This window comes from Pteronotus mesoamericanus, unplaced genomic scaffold, assembly GCF_021234165.1.
Source record: "Pteronotus mesoamericanus isolate MK-2021 breed Mesoamerican mustached bat unplaced genomic scaffold, CSHL_Meso_final scaffold_1186, whole genome shotgun sequence".
NCBI classification, from domain to species: Eukaryota; Metazoa; Chordata; class Mammalia; order Chiroptera; family Mormoopidae; genus Pteronotus; species Pteronotus mesoamericanus.
The window spans coordinates 5,155,434-5,178,428 of NW_026555302.1; the positions used below are offsets into that span (position 1 = coordinate 5,155,434).

The 22,995-nt window shown below is 45.1% G+C and overlaps 1 protein-coding gene across 1 annotated transcript in view; it reads right to left on the reverse strand.

The window, feature by feature from the left end:
• Positions 1-22,714, reverse strand: part of LAMC1 (laminin subunit gamma 1) — a 106,438-nt gene extending 83,724 nt beyond the window's left edge. Inside the window, exon 1 of the mRNA XM_054587681.1 lies at positions 22,018-22,714. Within this exon, the coding sequence (XP_054443656.1) occupies positions 22,018-22,429 (412 nt within the window). The 5' untranslated portion in view covers positions 22,430-22,714. The remainder of the gene's footprint in view (positions 1-22,017) is intronic.
• Between the last annotated feature and the right edge of the window lie 281 nt (positions 22,715-22,995).

The following is a 22,995-nucleotide window of genomic DNA, read 5'->3' on the forward strand; positions in this document are numbered from 1 at the left end:
CGCACTCTCTGCTGGGAGGGGTCCACAGGTTCTTTTTAAGCAACCATTCCAGGAAGGAAGAAAGACTGATGTCCCCTGGGGAAGAAAAGCTTAGGCTCTCCAACTCTGTGCCCCAGAGACTCAGGAACTGTTCCCGCATCTGCGCCGTGTGGCAAGCGGCTTCAAAGCCCGGCAGCTTACACCAACAACCAACAACCATTTTTATATCTCATGATTTTGAGAGTCAGGAATTTGGGAAGAGCTTGGCTGGGTGATTCTTGCGCTCCGCGCGGTGTTGACTGACGTCACTGGGCGGTACAGCCCTGGCAGCAGGGGTGGGCACGCACGGTGCCCTGCTGGGGAGGGATGGAGGCTGGACACAGCGGGAACGCCGCCAGAGCGCCTGCCCGCGCCCTCTCAGACCTGTGGCTGCCGGGCAGTCGGACTTCTGCATGATGCTCCCGGAGACCAAGGCGGAAGCTGAGCTCCCCTCAAAGCCCAGAACCAGCGTGGTATCCCATCTGCTATCCATGTCACAGGCCAAAGCAGTCACAGGCCAGCGCACACGCAAAGGGACGGGTGTCAAAGCACTGGTGGGCACCTAAAGCCACGGTCACAACCAAAACCAGAGCTGCACCCTAGGCCGCTATGATTTGCTAATTACTGAATATTGGAAATTTAAAAACTCAGGTGAAGAAAAATTCATTTGACGGCCCTGCATTAAAAGGAAAGAAAAGGCAAATTTCCAGAGCGACAGGTACAGTCTGACTCTGCTATTCAGAGTTTAAGGTTGAAACATCTAAAGGCCTCACAAGCATTCGTGTGTTTGAATTCGATGCCAGAGAGGCACACAGATTAGGCAAATATATCAAAACACTATTTACAATAGTCACAAAGCAGAAGTAATCTGCATTTCTAACAAGGGGTGGGGTAAATATATAAATATCAACAAAAATTTCTCTTAAAGAAGATTAAACAATGTACTCAAGTTCATGAGAGAGTAAACAAACAGGTAGTAAATCCCTACCCACCAGTGTGACCAATAGCAATTGGTCTGATAACTGACGGAGGAAGATCAATTAGTAGATAAAACCATCTTGATTGGGAGCTGTATTTCTAGCACATAAGGAGGCTAGTATATCAGGCAAGGCACGGATCTGATTTACTAGAGATACTGCCCAACTCCCCTTGCTATTCCCAGGTTAAAAAATACATACAACTCACACAGAAGAGAGAAAGTCCAGAATGACTTTTTTAATAATTTAGTAAGAATGGAATTTGTTTAGGGACAAAAGAAACAAATTCCCTTACCAGGAAACAAAAACAAAAACCCACACCATAAATCAAATTCCACACTGGAGAAAAGAGCTATGGAAACAAAAGTCAACTACATAATGGTGACACAACCTTTTTATATAAAGTTAAAAACCAAGGCTTCTTTACTACAATTAAACAAATTTTTAAAAAGGCTTTTGCCACATCTTAGTCTACTGCTGTAATCACAACTGGACCCGTACCGAGGCCTCTCTGTTCCTATACGTCTCTCCCTCCCGGCGCGGCGAGCGAGCCTGCCACCACAGAAGCGCGGAGGTGACACGCACCACTTGAGACTCCTTTAACACACAGTCGTGCTCAACAACTATGGAGAGGTGTAAGGGAACATGGAGAACTTCCTCCAACTCTCAGCCCTAATGGGAGAAAAGCAGACTAAAAATATCAGCAAACACTTCTGGAGCACACACGAGGCGCAAAGAACTGTGTTAATGTTGGAGAGACAAAGATGTCAGCCGGAGCCACCGTACCAGGCGTCCAGTCGGTGGGACGATGCACAGGGTGCGGCAAAAGGAGGTTCGCGGTTGTGCAACACAGACTTTATTCTTCTATTAATAATTATTGGATTATTTTTCACATGAATGAATGTAAACCGAAAGGTTAATCCAAGGTTGCACTTGGGGAAGTGACACCTGGCATTTTAGAAAGACGGCCTTGGCGTCCGCGTACAACAGGCCAGCGGGCGGGGGAGAACCCCCGGCAGGAGACAGAGACTATGTCCGGGAGGGTGAGCTGCTCCGGGACGAGGCTCCCGCCCACCAGGCTCCTGCCCCTTTTCATAATGAATATTCTGTAATACTTCCACTTTACCATCCCAAAACAAAATCCATTAAGTTATGTAATCTAAAATAGATATAACTTCCAAGTGCACGGGTTCTGTGTGTGTGTGGAGCCCTAACTATAATAGAAAGCAGAACTAAGAGAAAATGTTCTGATTTCGATTGGTAAAAGCGCGGGGCCACTACAGTGGAAGATAACAAGCCCATCCAAAACCTGTACCTCCTTACTCACAACAAGTCTGAATTTTGAAAAATGGGATTGGGTACCATGCCATACAAGACACGCACAAAATAAAGGGGCAGATACACAGATGAGCACTGCAATGAAAACCGGTGTCAAAAGTAGTGACAGACTGGATTTACCCAGGTTTCCAGAGGAGAAGGAACACTGCTTTAACTGAGGAGCTACAACATGTCAGGGCAAACTACAGACTGTCAAAGCGGAGAACACGAGGGAAGAATGCTACGGCTCTGCCAACTTCATCAGCTTGTTTCCTTATAAAATATTTACTTAATTTTAATTATTTCATTGCTCCATAAGAAAAAAAAAAGAAAACATGTTGGCAGGATAGACATGCTGATGCCTATTCCTATTCATGGGCAGGAAAAGCTGTAGAGGCAAATTTCAAAATTTCGCCTGAATGCTAGCAGCACTTTCCTTTGCACTTGGGTATTTCAGCGCAGAGGCTATAGCTAAGGTCACACACTGCGCACGCGGGAGCCCTCTGGCTGAGGGCAGAAACGCAGAGCGGGCTCCAGGCGTGCCGCACGGGCGGCTCGAGCGCCGCGAAGGCGACGCTGGCAGCGCGACCATTTTCCTTGTCGGTGAACTCTTGCTAAGCTCACAAAGTAGTTATGTCCATGGTACCTGTATTCATGAGAAATTATGTAAAATAAAATGACATAATAAAACCTCTGTGTTTATATATGAAGACAAAGTTATATTCTGGGCTCAGATATTAATAATTGGGTTTTTTAATAGCACAAATGTCCCCTGAGAAATCCCAGAGATGGGCAGGCTTCGGGCAATTTGCTGTGTGGGACTGCTTCCTCTCCCCTCCCCTTTTTGACACCCCGCCACCCCTAAATGTCTCTGAAGGGACAGCACCCCACTCCTCCGAGAACCACTTCTGTGCGCTTTACAGATGAATGACCTAGGGGTTTACCCATCCCCAGAACTTAAAACATATCGCATTTATGAAATTTCACGTTGTACAAGACAATCTTTCTGAAAAGTCACATTGATTCACCATTCTTTGTTCTAAGACCTTTAAGTTAATCCACTTCTCAGATATAAATAAGGTTTCAGAGTGTATTAAGTTTAGAGATGAGGCGAAAGTCCATGACCTGTATTAATGCTAGGAAACCAAGAAGGCTGTCCTGAAACATCTCAGAAGCTTGAGAAACTTACCGAGCTCTGCAATCAAGAGTGACTTAGACATGAAGACCAAAATAAAGCCCAGGTCCCTGGATTGATGTCTTCCTGGAGTTGTCACTGAGACAGTTTGCTTTGTGTTTTAGGGAGACAAATGGATTAATCAAGTCTTCAGTGAATTTGATAAATAGCACTGTTTTCATTTTCTAGGTTACCGCTTATCATGTCCAAGAGTATGGACAGCAAACTTATTGGGTAACTCATTTTTCCAAGGAGGTGAACAGTGTGTATTACCAAGTTTAATATTTTAGAACCACTTTAAGCCACTGAAACCTGGGCCCAAAACATTCCTTCAAGTGGCTTAACAGCAAAAAAGTTGGGAACTTAAGCTAAAAAATGTTTTTGTATTGATATCACATCTCTTTACAAAAAAAGGAAGTGAGATAACTTACAGAAATAAATATTATGCCACAGGATAAAAAATAGCCTCAACAATTACAAAAGAAATGCAACCTAAAATAAAAACATTTCTCATCTTTCAAATTAGCAAAGCTTTGTGAATTCACCGTATTTGGGGGTGGGGGATGTTTAAAACAGACACATTGCATATTGTTCTAATCAACAAAGAAAAGAAAAAGTAAATAAAAAGAGTTAAGGATTGGTAAGAAGAAACAAAACTGTCATTATTTACAGACGATTGTCTAAAACCAAAAGAATCTAGAGACAAATAATCAAAATTAATAAGAGAACTAAGCACATCATTATAAAATCAACACACAAAAACCAATTACATTTTTATATGCCAGCAACTAAGAGATATAAAAATGTAATTTCAGAGAAAAAATTGTAATAGCACCAAAAAATAAAATGTGTCCAGGAATAAATCTAACAGAAAAAGGCCAAGGCTCACATGGAGAGAATTATAAAACACTATTGGAATTCATTAAGGAAGGCCTAAAATTATACTATGTTCATGGACAGAAAGACTCAATATTTGTCAAGATTTCAATTCAACCCAAAAGGATGTAGAGCGTCCATGTCACTTCAATCAAGATCAAATAGATGCTGCTGAAGAACCTGATGACCCTATTCCAAAATTTATGTGGAAGATCAAGACACAGAGAGCCAGGATAGCACTAAATGAGAAGAGTAAGTTAGAAAGGGATTTGCCCAAGGAGATAAAGGCAACACACAAACCAAATGTAAAAGGAAAATTTCAAAGCTTTAGAAGATCCTTAAAATATACGAAGACACAAAAAAGACTAATTACCAGAGAAAATACCGCAACATTTGATCATATTAAAAGTAAGACACTCGGTCCAAAAGACACTATAAAGAATATAAGAAGGATAAACACACACTGGCAGAAGACAGGCAATATGCAACTGATAGAGGACTAGTCTCCAGAACATAAAGAATTCTAAAAATCAATGAGGAAAAAAAAACGTGAAGGGACAATTTACAGGAGAGAAAATATGAGACCAGTAAACACATGAAAAGCAACTTAAACTACTAAGATGTCATTTCACACTGTCCAATGGGCAAAAATTAAGAATTCTAATGATACCGCATGTGGATCAATGCCCTGTTAACACTGCTGGTGAATGGAAAACTTTTTGCATAACCTCATAAAATTGAAAATTCTTATTATGATCCAGGAACCCAGTTAAAGAGACTCTCACACATAAGCATCAGGAGACATACATGAGAATGCTAACAGAATGTTATTCATACTAACAACAAAAACATAAAGTCCATTGGCAGGGTAACCAATAAATTACCGGTGGTATAATCACTTGACAGGATCCTATGCAGGGATGCAAATGAATGAATTACAACTAAACGTTAGAAATGTACTGAGTGACAAAAGCAAGTCGCAGAGTGATGACTATACATAGTAAAGCATCAACGATCTTTTTAAAGCATGGAATAAGACTCAAAATCTAGGGCAGGGGATACCCAGGGTGGAAGGAGCGCTCCTATAGCCACTCGCTGACTTCACTGAGAGGTTTCCATCCCTCCTCTAATTTCTGAAGCTGACAATGTCTTGCACAAACAATGTAATTATCTCTGTTATCTTGTATTTACCTGTAAATACAGAACGAAGCTTCACAGTAATCCGTGTAACATATTTCAAAAAACACACCAAAAAAACACTCCAGAAATGGGTTGTGTGTTACTGGTGAGCACTTGGGACCCAGTAGCCCAGGTGACAACGTATTTCCTTTCGGAGGAATAATCTCTGGGTTTGCAGGCAACCAGTGTTAAGGATTTATAAGGAAAGTGCAACACTGTAACAACTTTCAAATGTCCGAAGAAGGAATTTAAACACTCACTTTACAGGACTTTATACTTAGTGAAACAGAAACTCTTACTGTTGCAGTCTGGGAAACTCTGCTCTCCTAAAAAAAGAAAGGTATTTAACTTGGCATCCTGGATCCTGGAAAGGAAGAGGAGCTTCTTAAAAAGAAACAATGTTATAGTTGGTTTCAGCTCTTTTCTTGTTCTGAAAAGAAAATTCATCAGGACAAAAGGGCAGGTCTTCTACTACTACTGTCCACAATGAGGGCGACAGCTTAAATTTTGAGAAAACAGCTCTGTGGCCTTTACCCAGAGGTTAGTGAACACACCTCTGTTACGCACTCTTCCAAAGCCACAGTCGGGACACATTTAATTGTTAAATTTAGCCCTATGCTTACCTATCGGTTTAGAATTGAGTTTTCAGATTCATCAAGGCAACCAAAGAATATTCTAATGCCTATAATTTCACAAGTCAAGTACTGAGCTCCAAGTTGCTGACTCAATGGCTTAAAACATAGTTCCTGTCCTCAATGAACTTGGATGAGGAAATACAAAAGGTTCCAGAACAAGGCTATATGCCCCAGTGACCAAGGACTGGTACAGTAAGCACTGTTGTAGTCACACTTCCAGAATGCTGGAAAGAATTTATAGAGAAGGCAAATTCCTTTCCCCCCCTCCCCACCACCCGGGGCGGGGTGATGGAGGGAGCCTGGAGGATCTGACATATTTTAGGCAAAGGGTGATGGCAAATGACTCTGAGCACATAAAGACAATGAGCTGGACTAAGAAAAAACAATAATACTTCAAGAGACCACAGTCTTTTAGAAAGCAAAAACCAGGCTGAGAGAACTCTACAGCAAAAGCAATCATTTATTAATGTAACCGTTTATACACTCACTCTCAACCTGAGTGATTTTTTTTTTAAAGATTCCTAGAGACACTGATTACCGATCTAAAACAGCTCAACAGAAAGAAAGACAAAGCTGTGATAAGTAAGTGGACAAGGAGATGTATAAAAGGAGAATAAGGCGAGGGCCCAAAGACCACTGAAATGACCTGCTTCTGAGAACAAGAATATCCAAATTAACTTCCAATTCAAAATCATCTCAAATGAAACAATTTTAGCACAGCCAGGTTCCTAACAAAAGTATGCAATTGCGTTTTTACAAAAAACAATCAAACAAAAACAAAAAATGAGGAAAAGAAATATTTTCTTAGAATAGGTATTTTTGTTAGAATTCAACCACTACTACATCTCTTAAATGTTTACATAATGCTCTCTTTCTACTACATATTCTTACCGTAATTTAATAACCAATTCACTCAAATTCTTCAAATATATCGGTTAAAAATTCATCCTCTTGATGAAATAAAAGTTCCTATTACTTGGGCTTTATTCATCTGGTTAGACAATAATCACTCTATCGAATGCCCATTGGGTGCCAAGACTTGAGATAGCCTTTAGTCGTTCTGTTATCACAATCAGTAGAAGTGGTATAACTTACAGAAGGAAGTATGACAAACCCATAACCCTCATCTGTGTATCAAGAAGCAGGAAGTGCTCAACTGCAGAGGGCTTCCCTGCCACTTGGCAACAAAACAGGAGTCAAACTAGCGTGAGGCCCTGGCAGCCCTTCATCGGCCCAAAGCGGGAATACCTTTCACTGCAGGAGTATGGAAGCGTGTGATTGCGGGGCGCTGCTGCCGCTCTGCGCGTTATCCACATCCATTTCACTAAACTTACCATGATTCCCCAAGTCAAGTACCTAGCTCTAAGTTGCTGACCTACTTCATTTAAACACAGTTCCTGCCCTTGGTGAACTCACATCCAAGGAAAAGGGAAGCACACGTTAAAAAAGATTCCAGAACAAGACGACTGTACGTTCAAGGGGCCACTAAGCTTGGAAGCATCAGGCATTGTTTTCTCACACGTGGAATTCTCAATCTAAAACACATCTGGACTTCAAAACCGCTTTGATTCATCTATCACAGCCGAAGGTAAACAGGATCAGGATCGTCAACTAAATCAACATCCTGCCTGGGAAGTGCTCCTCCGAAAAGGATCTAACACAGAGCGGTGAGTGTGAAGGATGCGGTCTTGGTACCAAAGGGGACCCGGGGAATGAAAATGGCCAAGTCTCCGAATAAATGAATCCTGCAAAGGTGGGGGACAAAGACCGCACGCTGAGCAGGACGAGCACGCGTCCCTTTTTTTCACAGCCTCTTCTCCTGAAGACCCGAGGGCGTGAGGGTCCACAGGGTTTGCTCCTTTTTTCTAGATCCAATCCCTAAAACTGTGAGCTTTGGAACGGAAACCTCTAGAAGAGGGCGCCCTGGGAAGGCCATGACTTGGGAGAGGCGGGATTCTGCAGCGCAGCCCCGGCAAGTGCGTCCCCGGAGCCGGAGAGCTGGCGTGCCAGAGCCCCCTGCCAAAATCAGGTCTCCCTATCACCCTAACGAACTGTGGCTGGGCACGGGCTCCACTGCGAACATGAAGTGGCCAGGCGACTCAGGGGGCGAGGTGCTCTCCGGTGGCAGATGATGCAGCGATGTGCCACTTCTAGGTCTCAGTCTTAGGAAGGGAGCGCACACTCCTTGTCAGCATCTTCCTATCCGGAGCACAGAGGGGCCTACCGCCCGCTTCCACCGCACCCCGGAGTGGGGCAGCCTGAGCGGGGCACAGCGTGAGGAAGAAAGGAGCCTGGGCCCCAGCACGCGCGTGTGCGGCCAGCTGCCCGGCTGCCCGCCCACCGCAGGACCGCCCCATGACAGCGCAGCAAACCTCAACGTTTTTTAAACTGTTTTATGGTTGGGGCTCTTGGCTGCTGTGGCAGATCTTGACCTAACGGTGCAGGTGAGGCCGCCACGCCGTGCATGGTGTCCCCACCCCGCCTGCCCAGCTTCTAGGACACCATGTACAAGGCAAACCCCCCCCTTGGGAAAATCTAAACACAAGTGTCATTTCCCCCTCCCTCTGTGTTCTGTGGCTGTAGCCTCGCAGAAATAGGAATTCACTCATTCAGCAAACTTCTGAGCACCTGTATAAAAGGTATCACGCTATACACCCGAGGATAGTAAAGCCAACCAGACAGGAGAGCCAGTAACACCCTCGCTGGGTCGGGTCCTCTGAACTGCGCGCTTTTCACCCAGAAGTTAAGCTTTAGGTCTTCTCTGCCCGGTCTCTAGCCCTTCATGGTGCCTTTTACGTAACAGGCACTCAGTCAATATTTGTTAAGTGAATCCATAAATTCAGTTTGTTCTTAATGAACTCAGTCTAATGGGGGGAACAGAGATAACGACACAATATAGTACCTCCTACGTTATAGGCATGCGATGTGTTTACTGTCTTGACTTTTCGAAATGAATGAATACATGACTATCAAACGACAAGCTCTCAAGTGCTGCGAAAGGGCAGGAGGAATCAGAAATCAATAAAATCTTCCCGGAGCTGACATTTGCCATGGATGCTGAAGGACAAGTAGGAGGTAACCAAATAAACAAGCCAAAAAAAAGCCGGGGGCCTCAAGAAAAGATGCATCCCCCATGTTGTGTGCACATGTTTACGGGCGCTAGAACCGGGCGCAGAGTTCCAACCACGCAGTGAACATAACCAGTGCTCCTTCGATTGGAATGCTATTGCTCCCATTAATTAAGCCCCAGCCTGAATTCTTTCCTTGAGCACTTACATCACCTTACGTCAGTGACTTTCGACCAGTATGGTGCAACAATTCTTAAAATATACAATACCCAACTATTTAGTCAGGGGCACTGACCTCTTTTCCCTTAGACTGTCAAATAAAAAAATGACAATAGCCAACACAACAGCTGTTGGGTGTGAATGCATCAAAATTATACCTATTTTTTTGGTCAGTTTGGCAAAAAATACAGGGTTTTTTTCTTTTTGTTTTTTGGTGTGTCACATAATTTTAGCACTCCATTTATGTGTACCACGAGATGAAAAAGGTTGAAAATAGCTGCCCTATTTGCTCGATATGAATTGTTCGCTGTTAACCCAGAACTCTCCCTTCTTTTACCTACAGGTTTTTCATTTTTAAATCTAAAATCAGGGTTATTTGACTCGTTCTAACATGTCCTCTATCATATAATCAAAGAATCTCAAAGTTGGTAGGAATCTAAAAAGTCACCAGATAAAATTTTCTGAGAAGTCATTTATCTTGATCAGCTATAATCAGATCTCCGTTGCAGTAATGTGGGGTTTTCCTCCTCCTCCTCCTCCTCCTCTTGGGCACTTCGGTTTTGTCCTGGGGTGTTTTTGTTGGTAAGCACACCCTCGCTCTCCCACTAGGACGGGCGCTCTTTACGTACTACAGAACCCGCTTTCTCCTCCACCTCCTAGCCCTCTGGCGCTCCACAGCCCGCGGCTGTGCAGAGCACACCTTTTTGAGTCCAACCCCGTCCGCTCCCGGAGGTCCCGGTGAAGTCCCGCCTCTCTGCTTGTTTCCGGGCACAGCCTCACTGTTATCTCCAGTGAAGACGAGTGTGGTTGCCCCTTCTTTCCGAAGACCCACACTCATGCCGCAGGCAGAGCTCCGACACTACTGTTCTCACCTCCACTTCTATTTTATGGATGAGGGTGGAGGACTCCAAACGCTCTTTAAAAATAAAACAAGTCCCAAAGAAATGAACCTATTTGGAAACTGCAGGATGTCCATGTCCTGGGAATTGTCATCTGTTTCCCTGCAGATGGACGAGGCCTAGAATCATTCATGGCCTTTCCCATTCCATCTTTTGTTCCTCTGAAGAGGTTACTGTGCTTCCTTGAGACTTCCTGTTTGAATAACCACACACTTAGGTGTTCAAACTCCCCTGTGTCTGTTATTCACCATAAAAGGGACCCGAGGAAGTCACCGGGCAGCTGGACACAAAATGATGTATGAACAAAACAGCTGTGTGTTCGTGGGATGAACAAAAGGCAGCAGGGACCTAGGCACTGCTGTGAATTTCAAAAACAAGGTCTACTCGGTCAGGCATGGTTAAAGGCTGCTGAATCGGAGCTTTGGTGGCCCGTTTCATCACTGGAAACCACTAGGGACGTGAATGTCTGTTTTTAGTTACTGCCATGGAGGCTCACCCCGACGCCACCCTTCCCAGCAGCTCCCCCATGGATCTGTCACAGAAATGGCAATACCAACTCAAAAGGTTTCACCAAAAAAAAAAAAAAAAAAATTAACACCTATTTTATTTTCCAATGCAAAAAGCAGATCCTCCCTTCCCCAAGGGGCCTTCCTATAAAAACATGGAGATACACGCATGAGAACACACAAAAAGGAGCATAGAAAACAAGCCTCCGAACATCTGGAAAATATGTTAATTTCCAGAATCAGTCCATCTTTTGACATCCTGGTTTCACCATCCATGTCTTGTGCCAGGATATAAAAGCTTTCAAGTGGGCATAAGTTTAAAAGCAAAATCTTAGAATGACCACAAAACTGGATGGCCCTAATTCCACTGGGGCCCAGGCTAACTGACTTCTCAGCATGTGGCAAACATGCTGAAAATTGCAGTAAAGAAACCAGTTTGAGCCTCTGAAGCAATCCTGATAAAGTAAACAAATTCTATTACAGCTGCATTACAGATGTTCCCACAAACTTTCATAATCGGCAGTGCAGTTCTAAAAATTGAGTCTTCAATCGGCTTTCTATTCTGTGAATTTACCTAAAATACTAGATTAAATCCAAAACAACATATATAGCACCACTCCGAAAGTTAATCCGGGACACCCAACCCCACAGAACGTGACCCTTTTCTCATGAATTGGCGATCACGTGGCCAAAGCAATCAAAGTACACAACTGCTCTTTTGGTCTCCAACTGCCCCCTCCCCTCGTAATCTTCCTCCTTAGCCCCTCGTTTCTTCCCACCTCCAAAAAGAACACACAATTTCAATGAAAACTCCAGGATGTTCATTTCCACCAAGAAACTGAGTGACACAGAGCAACAGGAGAAGCCATCTGTCCTATCAGAACAGGGTTCGTGGCCAGCAGAAACCACGGGAGGAGAAGAGCGGCACCTGGCTCAGGTGAACAGGAAGCTGTAACCAAGGCGGCTGCGCTCTAACTTCCCAGTCCCTGCTCGTGAATAGGAAGCTCAAAAAAACCCTGTTCAGTTCATTTCCATCAAGCAGCCCCTACCCTCTTTTCAAAAACTGTGAAGCTTCTTCCTTGGAAATATAGTTGACCCTTGAACAACAAAGGGAACAAATCCCTGCATGGTTCAAAATCCATGTGCAACTTTTGACTCCCCCAAAACTACACGGCAGCCATCCCTCCGTGTTGGGGGTGGGGACTGATTCCAGGATCCGCCCCCCCCCCCCCGCCCCGAGTGCAGATACTGGAAACTTGTACGCTCAAGCCCCTTCTATGTGAAGGCCTGGAACAATGCACACAGTTGGCCACCTCATCTGCAGGTTCCCATCCCTGGATTCCCAGCCATCGATGAAAAATACCATTTTTGATCGGAGGTTGGTTGAGTCTGACGATGTAAAAGTGCAGATACGGAGGGTCAACTGTATATTGAAAAAAATCCATATATAAGTGGACCCGCGCAGTTCAAATCCATGTAGTTTAAGGCTCTATAGTTAGGACTTTATATTCTCTTTGAAGAGCTGATGGGAAAGCCCCAAGAAAATACTTACGCTTTTATATTGTACCACTGGCAAAAAAAAGGAGGGGGGGCGATTTTAAGCCCAACACTCATCCCTCAAATGCAGCAATGGGTGCCATCCCGCCGACCTCCCCATCAGAGAGGAAACTGAGCACACGCATTTCAAGATCCCTACTCACTAGGACCGTAATGATATCACAGAAATACAATGTGTACTAAGCAGGACTATGAAGAAAGCAGAACCAAGGTTCGGTCACACTTAAAATTTAATCAGTCAACTTGCACTTGTACAGTGGAGACAGACTATAGTAGGGAAGCAGCCCAAAATACAAAATCTAAGTGGGAACTATGACCCTGTTCTTTAGATATAAAACACACACACACACACACACACACACACACACACACACACACTTTTTTAAAGGTATCTAAGAGTTTCTGATTGAACCTTCCTTCAGTGATGCTCTGGGGAGACTAAAGAGGTCTAGATTATATAACAAATAGATACATAGATAAGATAAGATAGAGTTAGAAATTTACAAAGTAACTTACAGAGGAATCAAGGTGGAGGGAACCACTTCTAACAGCAAGGAAGATATCTCCTAGGACCACCGTCCTTACTGTTGATCAATCAGTAGAAGGTTATTAGGCCTATTCAATCAGCAAACTTGAACAATGAAAAAGAAACCATTTACATGGTAAGAGTAAGAGTTTTCTTGGAGCAGAGGGGAAATGCAACAAACCCCAGAGATGGGCCTGGCAGCTTTATCTGCACGGGTGTCGGATAACGTAAGCAACCGGGCGAAATTCAGCAACTCAACAACCAGAGGGGCCCTGGGCAAGGCAGCAGGGAGATAAGGGGCGTCCCCGACCGCCCTTCGGGGTATGGGGCAAGCGGTGCACTTTCCCTGTCAGGGGACACTGACAAAACCCAGGACCTCATCCTGAAATTCAATAAATTCCTTAGAAAATCCTAGAGGCATTAACAGTTAGATAGTATAATACTAGCATTAGTCCCCCAAACCTAGAATTCTTCCTTTGCCAACAAAGAAGCCCTTTTTAAAAGAAGCAGCCCGAATCCGGATCTCCAGCACAGGTCTGTCAGAGGACTCCAGCTCAGCTCCTTGATTTTGCTTATGTTCACTTCACCCCCCAATTAAAGGCCTTCCTAGAGCTCTCGATCACTGACGAGGTCTGTTCTGACACAGCAGAGTAGCAAGAGCAAAATCTATTCACAACAGGTCTGGATTCCAACCTAAACTCCGCCTGTCCGACCTCAGGGAAGTCACGAGTCAGCTTATATTATTAGTCCCTAGGGGGTGGAACAGCCGTCCTTGAGGTTGCTTTAAAGGATTCAAAGAGGTAACCAGGAGGCACTCAATGAAAAGTAATTTCCTTTCTTTTGTCGCCTGGCTTTCAAGATCCCTGCTCTCCCCAGAACCCATCCTACAGGTCTCCACCTCTCCAGGGAGAACAAACAATGCCTTCACCGTTATCTAGTTACCTTAACACCTTTATTCAAATAACTCGCCTTCCCGGGCCGTCCTCCATTCCTGTCCACTCAGGTGTTTTTCTTCAAGGCCCAAGAAGCTTTTGCGGGCCAACTTCAATCCATGTGCTTCATTCGAAGTGCTCTGCCGATATTTCCTCTGCGCTTAAAAAGCTTCAACTGAATTAGTTTTACTGAGCTAATCTTGTCCCATTGATTTCCTGTACGTGAATGTTTTGGTCTCGCCTCCTCAAACATATTACAAATTACAGAGGGATATAATGTTTCAACATCTATTGTTACCCACACATCCCATATCACAATGGGCATAAATGAAATTTTTTCTCACCAGCTGCCTTATTTACATAAGATCTTTGTCCACTAACCAGTTAGAATCCCAGCCCATTAAGTTCGTCTCATTTTGGGTGGTCAGGTCTTTTCACTTCCTTGTAAATTCTTCACAAAATTTCATAAACTTCTCTAAGAAAGCCACACAATTCAAGCTTCAGGCTTCCTGGCTCAGCGAGGAGAAGCTTCCCCATAGAACACATCAAAGGAAAGAAGATGGGGTCTTCACATTAGTTACATGTAATTTGTGGATCCTTTAGTTTTCACCATAGAAATTAAACAAGTTATACAAAAAGCAGACATTGTAACAAAGCACACATCATGCAGAGACATTCTTAGAGAATTCTCTACCTGCAGCAAAAACCACAAACTTACCATCTTATCATTTCAAACCACAAAGCATCAAACAAAACCATTACCTGCTTAAAGGTAGCTGAGAAAAGAAGGGCTCTTCCCACACTCCACTCCCCAGCTCTGCCCGAATGCTCTTCTGAAAGCACCCGGCAGGTACTTCCATTAAAACCAGCTGGTACCTCAGCTGAAAACAGCCGGTTCACTTATTTGTCCCTTCACTCAACAGATACTGGTTAACACCTATGAATGCCAGCAACTGCTGATAGCAAGTAGAAAGACAGTAGAAGAAATATATCAGATGATTATGCCTCAGATTCCATGCCCTCCTACTTTAAGCCAAAACCATACCGAAAACAAATGACATCACCTACTCTGTATTAGGGTTGCTTTCTTCATGTTTTACTTGGAAGAATAATTTGCATACAATGAAGTGCCCAGATAGTAAATGTACAGCTCTGAATTTGCACATATGTATATGCTTATGCAACCTCCACCCAAGTCAAGAAATAGAACAGCTAGAACTATAAAGGAGGAAAAGAAAGCCTGGTCATTAACGGTGTCTGGAACCACCGGCAGGCGCCTCCGCAGTCACGGCCGCGGCGATCATTCTGGGTGGCAGAAACCGCCACATGCGCTGTGACTTATCACCCTGCAACGAAAGTCACTGCGTCCCACGCTCTGTACAAGACCATTTGTATTTTTTAGTTCAAGAAATATTTTTTTAAAAAGTGAAGGAGGCTGATTCTGGATTAATACTTCCAAGAAGTTTCTAAACATAGAGAAGATGGAATACCAAAGGATTAAATAATCCAAAGAAGATTTAAACCAAGGAAGAGGATATAACAAAAATCTAGCGGTGCCTTCGCTCTAACAGGAAGTGGCCACACAGTTGGAAACAAAGAGTAAAAGAAGGAAGCTGAGGGAACATAACTCCTAAAGTTTTAAAGGAGTCATGTAAATCCCCTAATTCATCCCCCAGCCTTGCCACAGGGTTCACCTCCCACCAGAGATCTGAGAGCGCCATTGTCTAAGGAAGAGATAAGTCTGCTTTATTTTATTTCATGAATATGTAGCTGCCCAGGGCACCAGGCTGCCTGGGCCCAGTTATTTTAGGCTGGCCCCCTGGAAGGACCCATGGAAAGAAAAGCAGACATACTTAATTAGCATGGCCACAGTCTGATACAATATCTAAAACCTCAGGGACATTTCTATACATGAGTTTTCTGCTAACCCCGTTTAGCAGACTGTCAATTTAAGCCCAGGCGAGCAAACATCTAACTTTATCATTTCACAGGAAAGAAGATGCTTGCAAATCCCAGCAGGCCCCTTTACAAATCAGCGCAAGCAGCTTAGGCAGGTAACAGAACCAGCACATAGGCATCTTGAAATTCTACCCTTTGAAACTGATCATTTGAGATAAGGAGGTTAATCCCTTATTTTTGGCAAGCAATTAATTAATTAATGTAAATTATGTTGCAGTGAACTGCAAAGCTGACTACGTCTCTGATCCTGCCTTCAAAGACCTCATGGCCTAGAAGTGGAGACAGAGAGACGGAGCGGAACCCCTAATCCAGGCCAGAGAGTAGAATGGAGAAGGGAGAGAGAAAGATTGGGGAAGGGTTCCAGAAGGTGGTGGCACCAGACGTAAGTGCCGCAAACCAAAGCAGCAGCCTTTTGAGCATTAAAAGATCAAAAGCCTAGTGATGAAGAAGGTGCAAAAGTACCTTGTACTCCACTCCAGGGAATCTGGACTTCATCCTAAGGGCTTGTGGAACCACTACACAACTTTTAGCTGGGAAATGCTGTCATCAGACTTGCATTTTAGAACTGTCACTCAGTCTGAAGTGTGGCTGCTGCCCGAAGACCAGGGACAAAATGGAAGGCAGAAAGGCCAGCAGTTAGCTCAGAAGCTGTTGCGGTGATCCAGGTGAAGTTCAATGGGGAGCTCCAGTCGGGCGGAGACCAAGATAAGGACGCAAGAGCTACAGTGGCTGGGTCTGGGAGGCCAGGGTGGAGCCTTGGGCAGATGGCAGGAAGGGTGGGTGGGAAGGCGGGTAGAGATGCAGGGGGCCAGAACTGACCCCTCCGCCTCCCAGCAGAGGATCCTATCTGCGGACCCATCAGAGCGATCTTTACTGATGAGAGCCTGTCAAGCACTGTTACCTTTCACGGGAGACTTGGCAAAAGATTGATCGCGAACCTCACAATTAAATATTAGTACTGTTATGAAGGTATGGCTTTGAGGTGGCCAAAAATGATGAGGAAGAATGAATAGAGCTCTGGCCACGGTGGCTGGACATCCCAAATTGGCGACATTCAATGCGTCTTCAGGTCTAGAGAAAGAGCTGGCTGGCCCGGAGGTACAAATTTAGAATTTACCGATTTGCGAACAGCAAATAAAGCCTTGGGATGAACACAGTGAGCTGCATGTAAAAAAAAAAAAAAAAAAAAAAAAAAAAAAAGCTCCAGAAACACGTGACAAGGAACAGAAAGGTACTAGGAGAAAAACCAAGGGAGTCCGGTATCTCCAAATCAGTGTGCACGTGAACTTGCATCTTAACGTTGCCCTGGAATAAACTAATTCTTTTGAGAGATTTGTTAGAGAAGCTAAGAGTTTCAGGGGCTGGTGCTTTTTCCAGGGGTGTCCAACCTTTCAGCGTCTCTGGACCACACTAGAAGAAGGGCTGTCTTGGGCCACATGTTAAATACACAAACGCTCATGAAAACTGATGAGCAAAACAAAAGGTTTTAAGTAAATTTACAATTTTGTGTCGGGCTGCATTCACAGGCACCCTGGGCTGCAGGTGGCCCGAGGGCCACGGGTTGGACACCTCTGCAAAGACTTACAACCTACCTCTAAGGCGACTTTGGGCAAATCACTACCTTAGGGTACTCATCTGTACTTGCACTGAGTTGTAAGAATCTAATCAGTGAGACCCTGGAGGTTTTTACAAACTGTGAAGTATTATAAAGGCACCTCTGATTTACTGTTGTAATGGCATTACAACTGAGTATAAAAATTCCATCTTACAGAGTATAAGCTTTTGAAGGTGAGACCTTCGATCTTCTACACCTTTCTGTGGGGTGCTGTGCTGTGTATTTAGTGGGTATTTAAAAAATGTTTGCAGAATCTTTGGCAGTAACATGAGAATGTATGCACAGCGGGAAGGAGCGCATAGCAAAAGGCATACCCGACTTCCTAAAAGGATTTAGAATTAAAATAGTCAAACATGATCCCTCCCCCAAATGTGGCCAATGACCAAATTATCGGGAGGGACGGCAAGCCTTATACTGCAGTTCCAACTTCTCTCCTCACGTGGACATTGTTTTTCTGAATATTTTAGAAACACAGAGAAGGTATTTACAGAAAAGGCAGTGAACTGGAGAACCGGAAAACAACAGCTTTATTAAACTGTGTTCCTCAACCCCTGGCCATTAAGAAGAGCGCCTGAGCTTCTCAAGTTGAAACCTGCAAAGTGTAAATCAGGCCTTTGTGAGGCAAACTAAAATAGTGTCCCCCCAGGGTGCACAAATACCACAGTGAAGTTGCCAGAGTGAACTATTTTCCCTGACATAGTCAGAGCCTACCTTGCAAAGATTTTCCTGGGGGAAAAAAATTGTTGTTTGTTTCATGCTAAATATACACTCAGAGGACCAAACAGAATAAAGTGTAATATCTTTATACATCAATTGTTCTCAGTTAGACATGCATAAAGGATATTTAGATAGAGCTAAAATAGCATCATTTAATGACTATTTGCTCCTACAGCTTATGAGGAGCTTGGAAATAAATCTGGTCTTGGTGTAAATTTTAGGAGTTCCATAAACTTTGACTGAGTTGGTTTTATAAGCACTCCCCTAATCTAATTGTTTTTGGAAAGACAGAAAGCTACCTTCCCCCAAGATAAAGACCCAGTCTGCCAAGTTTCCATCCACAATGACTATCACGTTAATTAAAAAGGCTGTTCAATGAAAGGCAAAGCCTCATCTACAGCCTTACTATCAACTACCCCAGTGATACTGATAAAACCTATTATAGCTTATTATAAAACACAAAAGCCAAACAAACAGCAGTCCAATAATCCATACAGAAGTTAGAAGAGAAGATCCAGAAGTTGAAGGCAAAGTGAAAAAAGACTTCTTTTTAGAAAAGGGTGCCTGGCTGAGAGTTCTCTCCCCAACAGGCAGAAAATGCAGTCCTGGTTCCCACAGGGACTTTAACTCGTTTTTATCTGAATATACTGCCTTGCACCCTGCAATACTGTACACGCTACTCAAGACATGGCTGCTTTCACAATCAACGCAGATTTTCCTGGCTTTTGTACAAGTGATGATAATTGTACAATGATCTAATTTGTACTTGCATCTGTTAAAATGTGCCTCACCCCAAAAACTGTACCGGCTAAAATGCTCATGTAATTTTATATACACATGCATGTGCATGAAGTTTCTGGAAGGTTACATAAGAAATCATGCATGGTGGTCGCTAAAGCAACTTAGCAACTGGCGATGAAGACTCACTCGCCATTACACTTGCTGTTTTCATTCACCATGTCGTGTTGTTTTTACAATGAAAAAATGACTTAGGGTCTGTGCCAAAGCACATACGCTTCTTGTGACAACTTAAGTGCAATCTGACCCTGCTTATTTTAAAGTTTACTGCGTTTAAAGTTGAACATTAAAAGGAAGCCTAGAAAAGTGGTCGCCAGAACTAGTTCTTTCACACGGCTCGCCTGGCGTTTCACATGCTCTGTAGGGGCAAAGCGCAATATGCATCACTTGTTTAAGGGTATGTGAAATTTGAACTGGAGGGGAGATTTAATAGATGCACAAACAGTCATGGTACTTGAATTCGTGGGAATAATTAGTTAGCTAGAGCCCATGGAGTAACTGGAGTTAAGGAGTGAATATGCTGAACATCATAAAGACTTGCCTATTTGCCATAAATTATAGATTGTAACATGCATGTATACATATATCCTTGTCATTGAAAAAGAACAAGGGGAAGAGGGAGAGAAAGGGGGAGAGAGGAGAGAGAAGTGGGGTGGGGGTTGGGGGAGAGATACCGATTGAGCTGTGAACCTTACTACACACAATCTCCCGCCCCTCCCCACACACACTTTCCTCCAGGACGTCATTTCTGATCCAAGGACAAGGACAGTAAGTCCTCGTCAAGTTTTTAAAAACTGTCTGTCTGAGAGGTTTAAATGTTTTTCTGGTTAATCACAATACTCATATGAAAACTATTAGAAGTAACTGTCTTTTTTTTTTTTTTTTACTTAGGCATTTTAAACCCATAGTTTCTGAATTGCATTTACCAAGGTTATCAAAAACTAAAAAAATGATGCAGCAAAAACAAGTCCGAACATACATTTTTAGAGTGAAAAGTCATGTCAGAGTCCTAATTAAGGTGAACTCTAAAATTTCTTCAGACCTTTTAATCACCAAGACCCAGAGTTAAAATATCTACCTCCCAGTAGTAGCAACCTAACTTGACTGATACTGTCTTCCCTACCACATTATCTTTGTCACAGAGAAGTAATCACTGAGTAATCTACCCACCTCTACAGTCACCTGAAATGACCTTTTGCTACACAGTACCCACAGCAGAAAACTCAGGCCAAGGTTGGTGGCCCTGCCTCTGCCTAAATCAGAGATTCTTGTTCAGAAATTTTCAATGGACTCTCAGGCACTTTGAGACAACAAGGCAATCCTTTTGCTTTGAAATTTTTAATATTTGAATAGATGAAATAAGACTTTATGGGCATTCAGAATTCAACACAGAAACTTTAACAGGTTGAAGTTGAAACAAAAAATAGTTGGATGTAAATTTCAAAAGTAATCTGGGCCAAGTTTAAAGATGCTGCACTTAGGAAAAAACAGCTGAAGAGCAAGCGGCTTCACAACGCCTCAGGAGTGCCGAGGTGCCTTTCAGTTCTTAGGAAGACACGTGGCTCCACCACACTGCTACTTCTACGCTTCCAACACCCCTGAAAAACCGTGCTCAGTCCAGCTTACTTCTTCCATCTCTGAAAAACAGGTGTCTCGGAACTTCACTTTATGAACTTATTTTCAAAACGTTTCCTCTTCCTAATGCCTTGACTACAAATAAAACGGTATTTATTACTACGAAGGTGCTAAATACTGCTTTTCTAACACTCCATGCAGTCATTTCACTGCACTTTTCAAAGCACTTTTTGTAAGTCATATCCCTTCCCTGGCATTTCGACGCTTGTATAAAGTCCAGTGTACCAGAGAGCAGTGGAAAGAAAAATAGCCACGACCAAAAGAACCATTTGCCTACAAAACGTTCTTTTCAAAGGCCACTAAATAATGTCATTTGCTTTATAAAATCATGCTGCTTTGACAGAAGAATGGTTTCGTGCTCTGTCCTCTCTGCAAGTTCATTAACTATCGGCTACAGGCAAAAGTCAAGACGGTCCAGTACAATGGGGATTAAAGCTTCTACAAATCAGATTCCAGTTTCTCACCCATTTGTTACTCTGTTAAACAAAATAAGGAATCATTCTGCTTTTTATATTTCAATGACGAAGTAAACTTACCTAGATCCACCACGATGTTTGATACTTTAAGATAAACATGTCCATCTTCACACACCTCCCCCAACAATGAAGTTTTCTCTACATCCCTTTCCTGATGTCTAAAAGGTCACTTATACACGTTTTGACACTTGCTTCGAATCAAAGCAAAAGGTTAGACAGCAAGGGGAGCCTTTTTACCCAGGGACAAAACTGGGCCCAGCTATTACAGTGAGTGCCGACACTTCCTCTGGTTTTCTCTGCACTAGGATGAGCCGTGCAATAGCTTTGTGGTCTTAAAGAGCTTCACAGATGAAGAACGGCAAAGCACAGTAACTTTAAAAGTGAATTTCTATTCTAATTGCACATAACATTATCAGTGGTAAAGGCATTTGCTCCCCTCAAATTCCCTAATCTCAGACCCTTTCCTCTCTAGTTTCATCAACAGAGCAAACAACAATCACCCTCAACCCTGGAGAGCCATTTCAACAAGGTAAAGGTGCTAAAGGTGGACCTTCCCGTCTCTGATTCAAGAATGCCTCGTGATGGCCCTGGAAGGAGAGAGAAAAGCGCCCGTGGCGGTTTCTGATTCATGTTTCAAAGGAGAGGGACAAAACCAGCCGAAATGATGAATAATCAAGGGAACGAGAATCCGGCTGAGTTAGAAAAAATAGAAGAGCAAGCACAGCGATGCTGGCGGGAAGCATCTTGGCCCTGGCGGGGCGTGAGTGCTAGATCTAGTCCAGGGGTCGGAGAAGGGACTCTCTGCGTGGCCCGCCCCGGGGAGCAGAGCCCACACGCGGCCGGACGGGCCCCACAGGATAGGCTAGGGCTGAAGACCGCCCGGGCGCTGAGCTGTTGGCGAGCAGTAGCAGGGGACAGGGCTGTCACCGCTTACCCAGGTGCAGCGTGAGGTTGATGGAGTTGGGGTACTGCACCCCGGCCAGCATGGTCTGGCTTTGCCACCAGGTGGTGTCGGCCTGGTTGTTGTAGTCGGTCAGGAAGGCTGCCCCGTGCTGCAGGTGGGGCTGCCCGGCGTCGCACAGGTGACAGGACTTGGTGACTCCGGTCACCCCGGTCTGCACACAGTACTCCTCGGGCGGAGTTCCGCACGTGTTGGTGGCCACCACGGTCACGTTGAAGGCGGCGTTGACGAACTCGGGCATGCAGCGCTGCGGTCGCCCGCCCTCGTCCGTGCACTCGTCCATGGCTGCCCGGGCGCAGCCGGCCGCCGCGGCCAGCACGGCCAGCACCGGCCAGAGCTGCCCCCGGGGCTGCAGCGTCCGCGCGGCCCGCTCGCTGCCCCTCATCCCGCCGCCCGCGCGCTGGGCCACGGCAAAGGCAAGGGCGCGTTCCTCTCGCCCAGCGGCGTCCCCCGGAGGCCGCTCTGCGGGCTGAGCTCCAGGGCCCAGGGGCCGGGCTCGCAGGGCGGGCGGTGGCGGCGGCTCGCGCGGAAGAGACGGGCCGATGGGCGCCGCTGGGGAGGACCGTGCGGCTCGCTGACCACTGCCGGGCGCTCCACCTCCGCGCCGCCCTCACCCACCCGGGACACTGTTCGCGCTCCGCGCCGACCCCTGACTTCCGAGCGCGAGCCCGCGCGCGCGCGCCCCCGGGAGGAAGGAGCAGGGGGTGGGGTCGGCTGGGTGGGGTGGGGTCTGGCGGAGGAGCAAGCCCAACCCCGGCCGCCTCTCAGCAGCGCCCGCGGGCCCCGTCGCTGCTTCCCCCGCCCTCCGCGCGCCGCGGACTGCGCGTCCGGCCCGGCGACTCGCGGCGGCGGCGGCGGGGGCGGTAGCATCTCGCGCTCGGGCCCGCGGCGCGCGATCGCAGGGGAGGGCCCGGGAGGGGCGCGGGGTGGGTGGCAGCGGGGGAGGGAGGG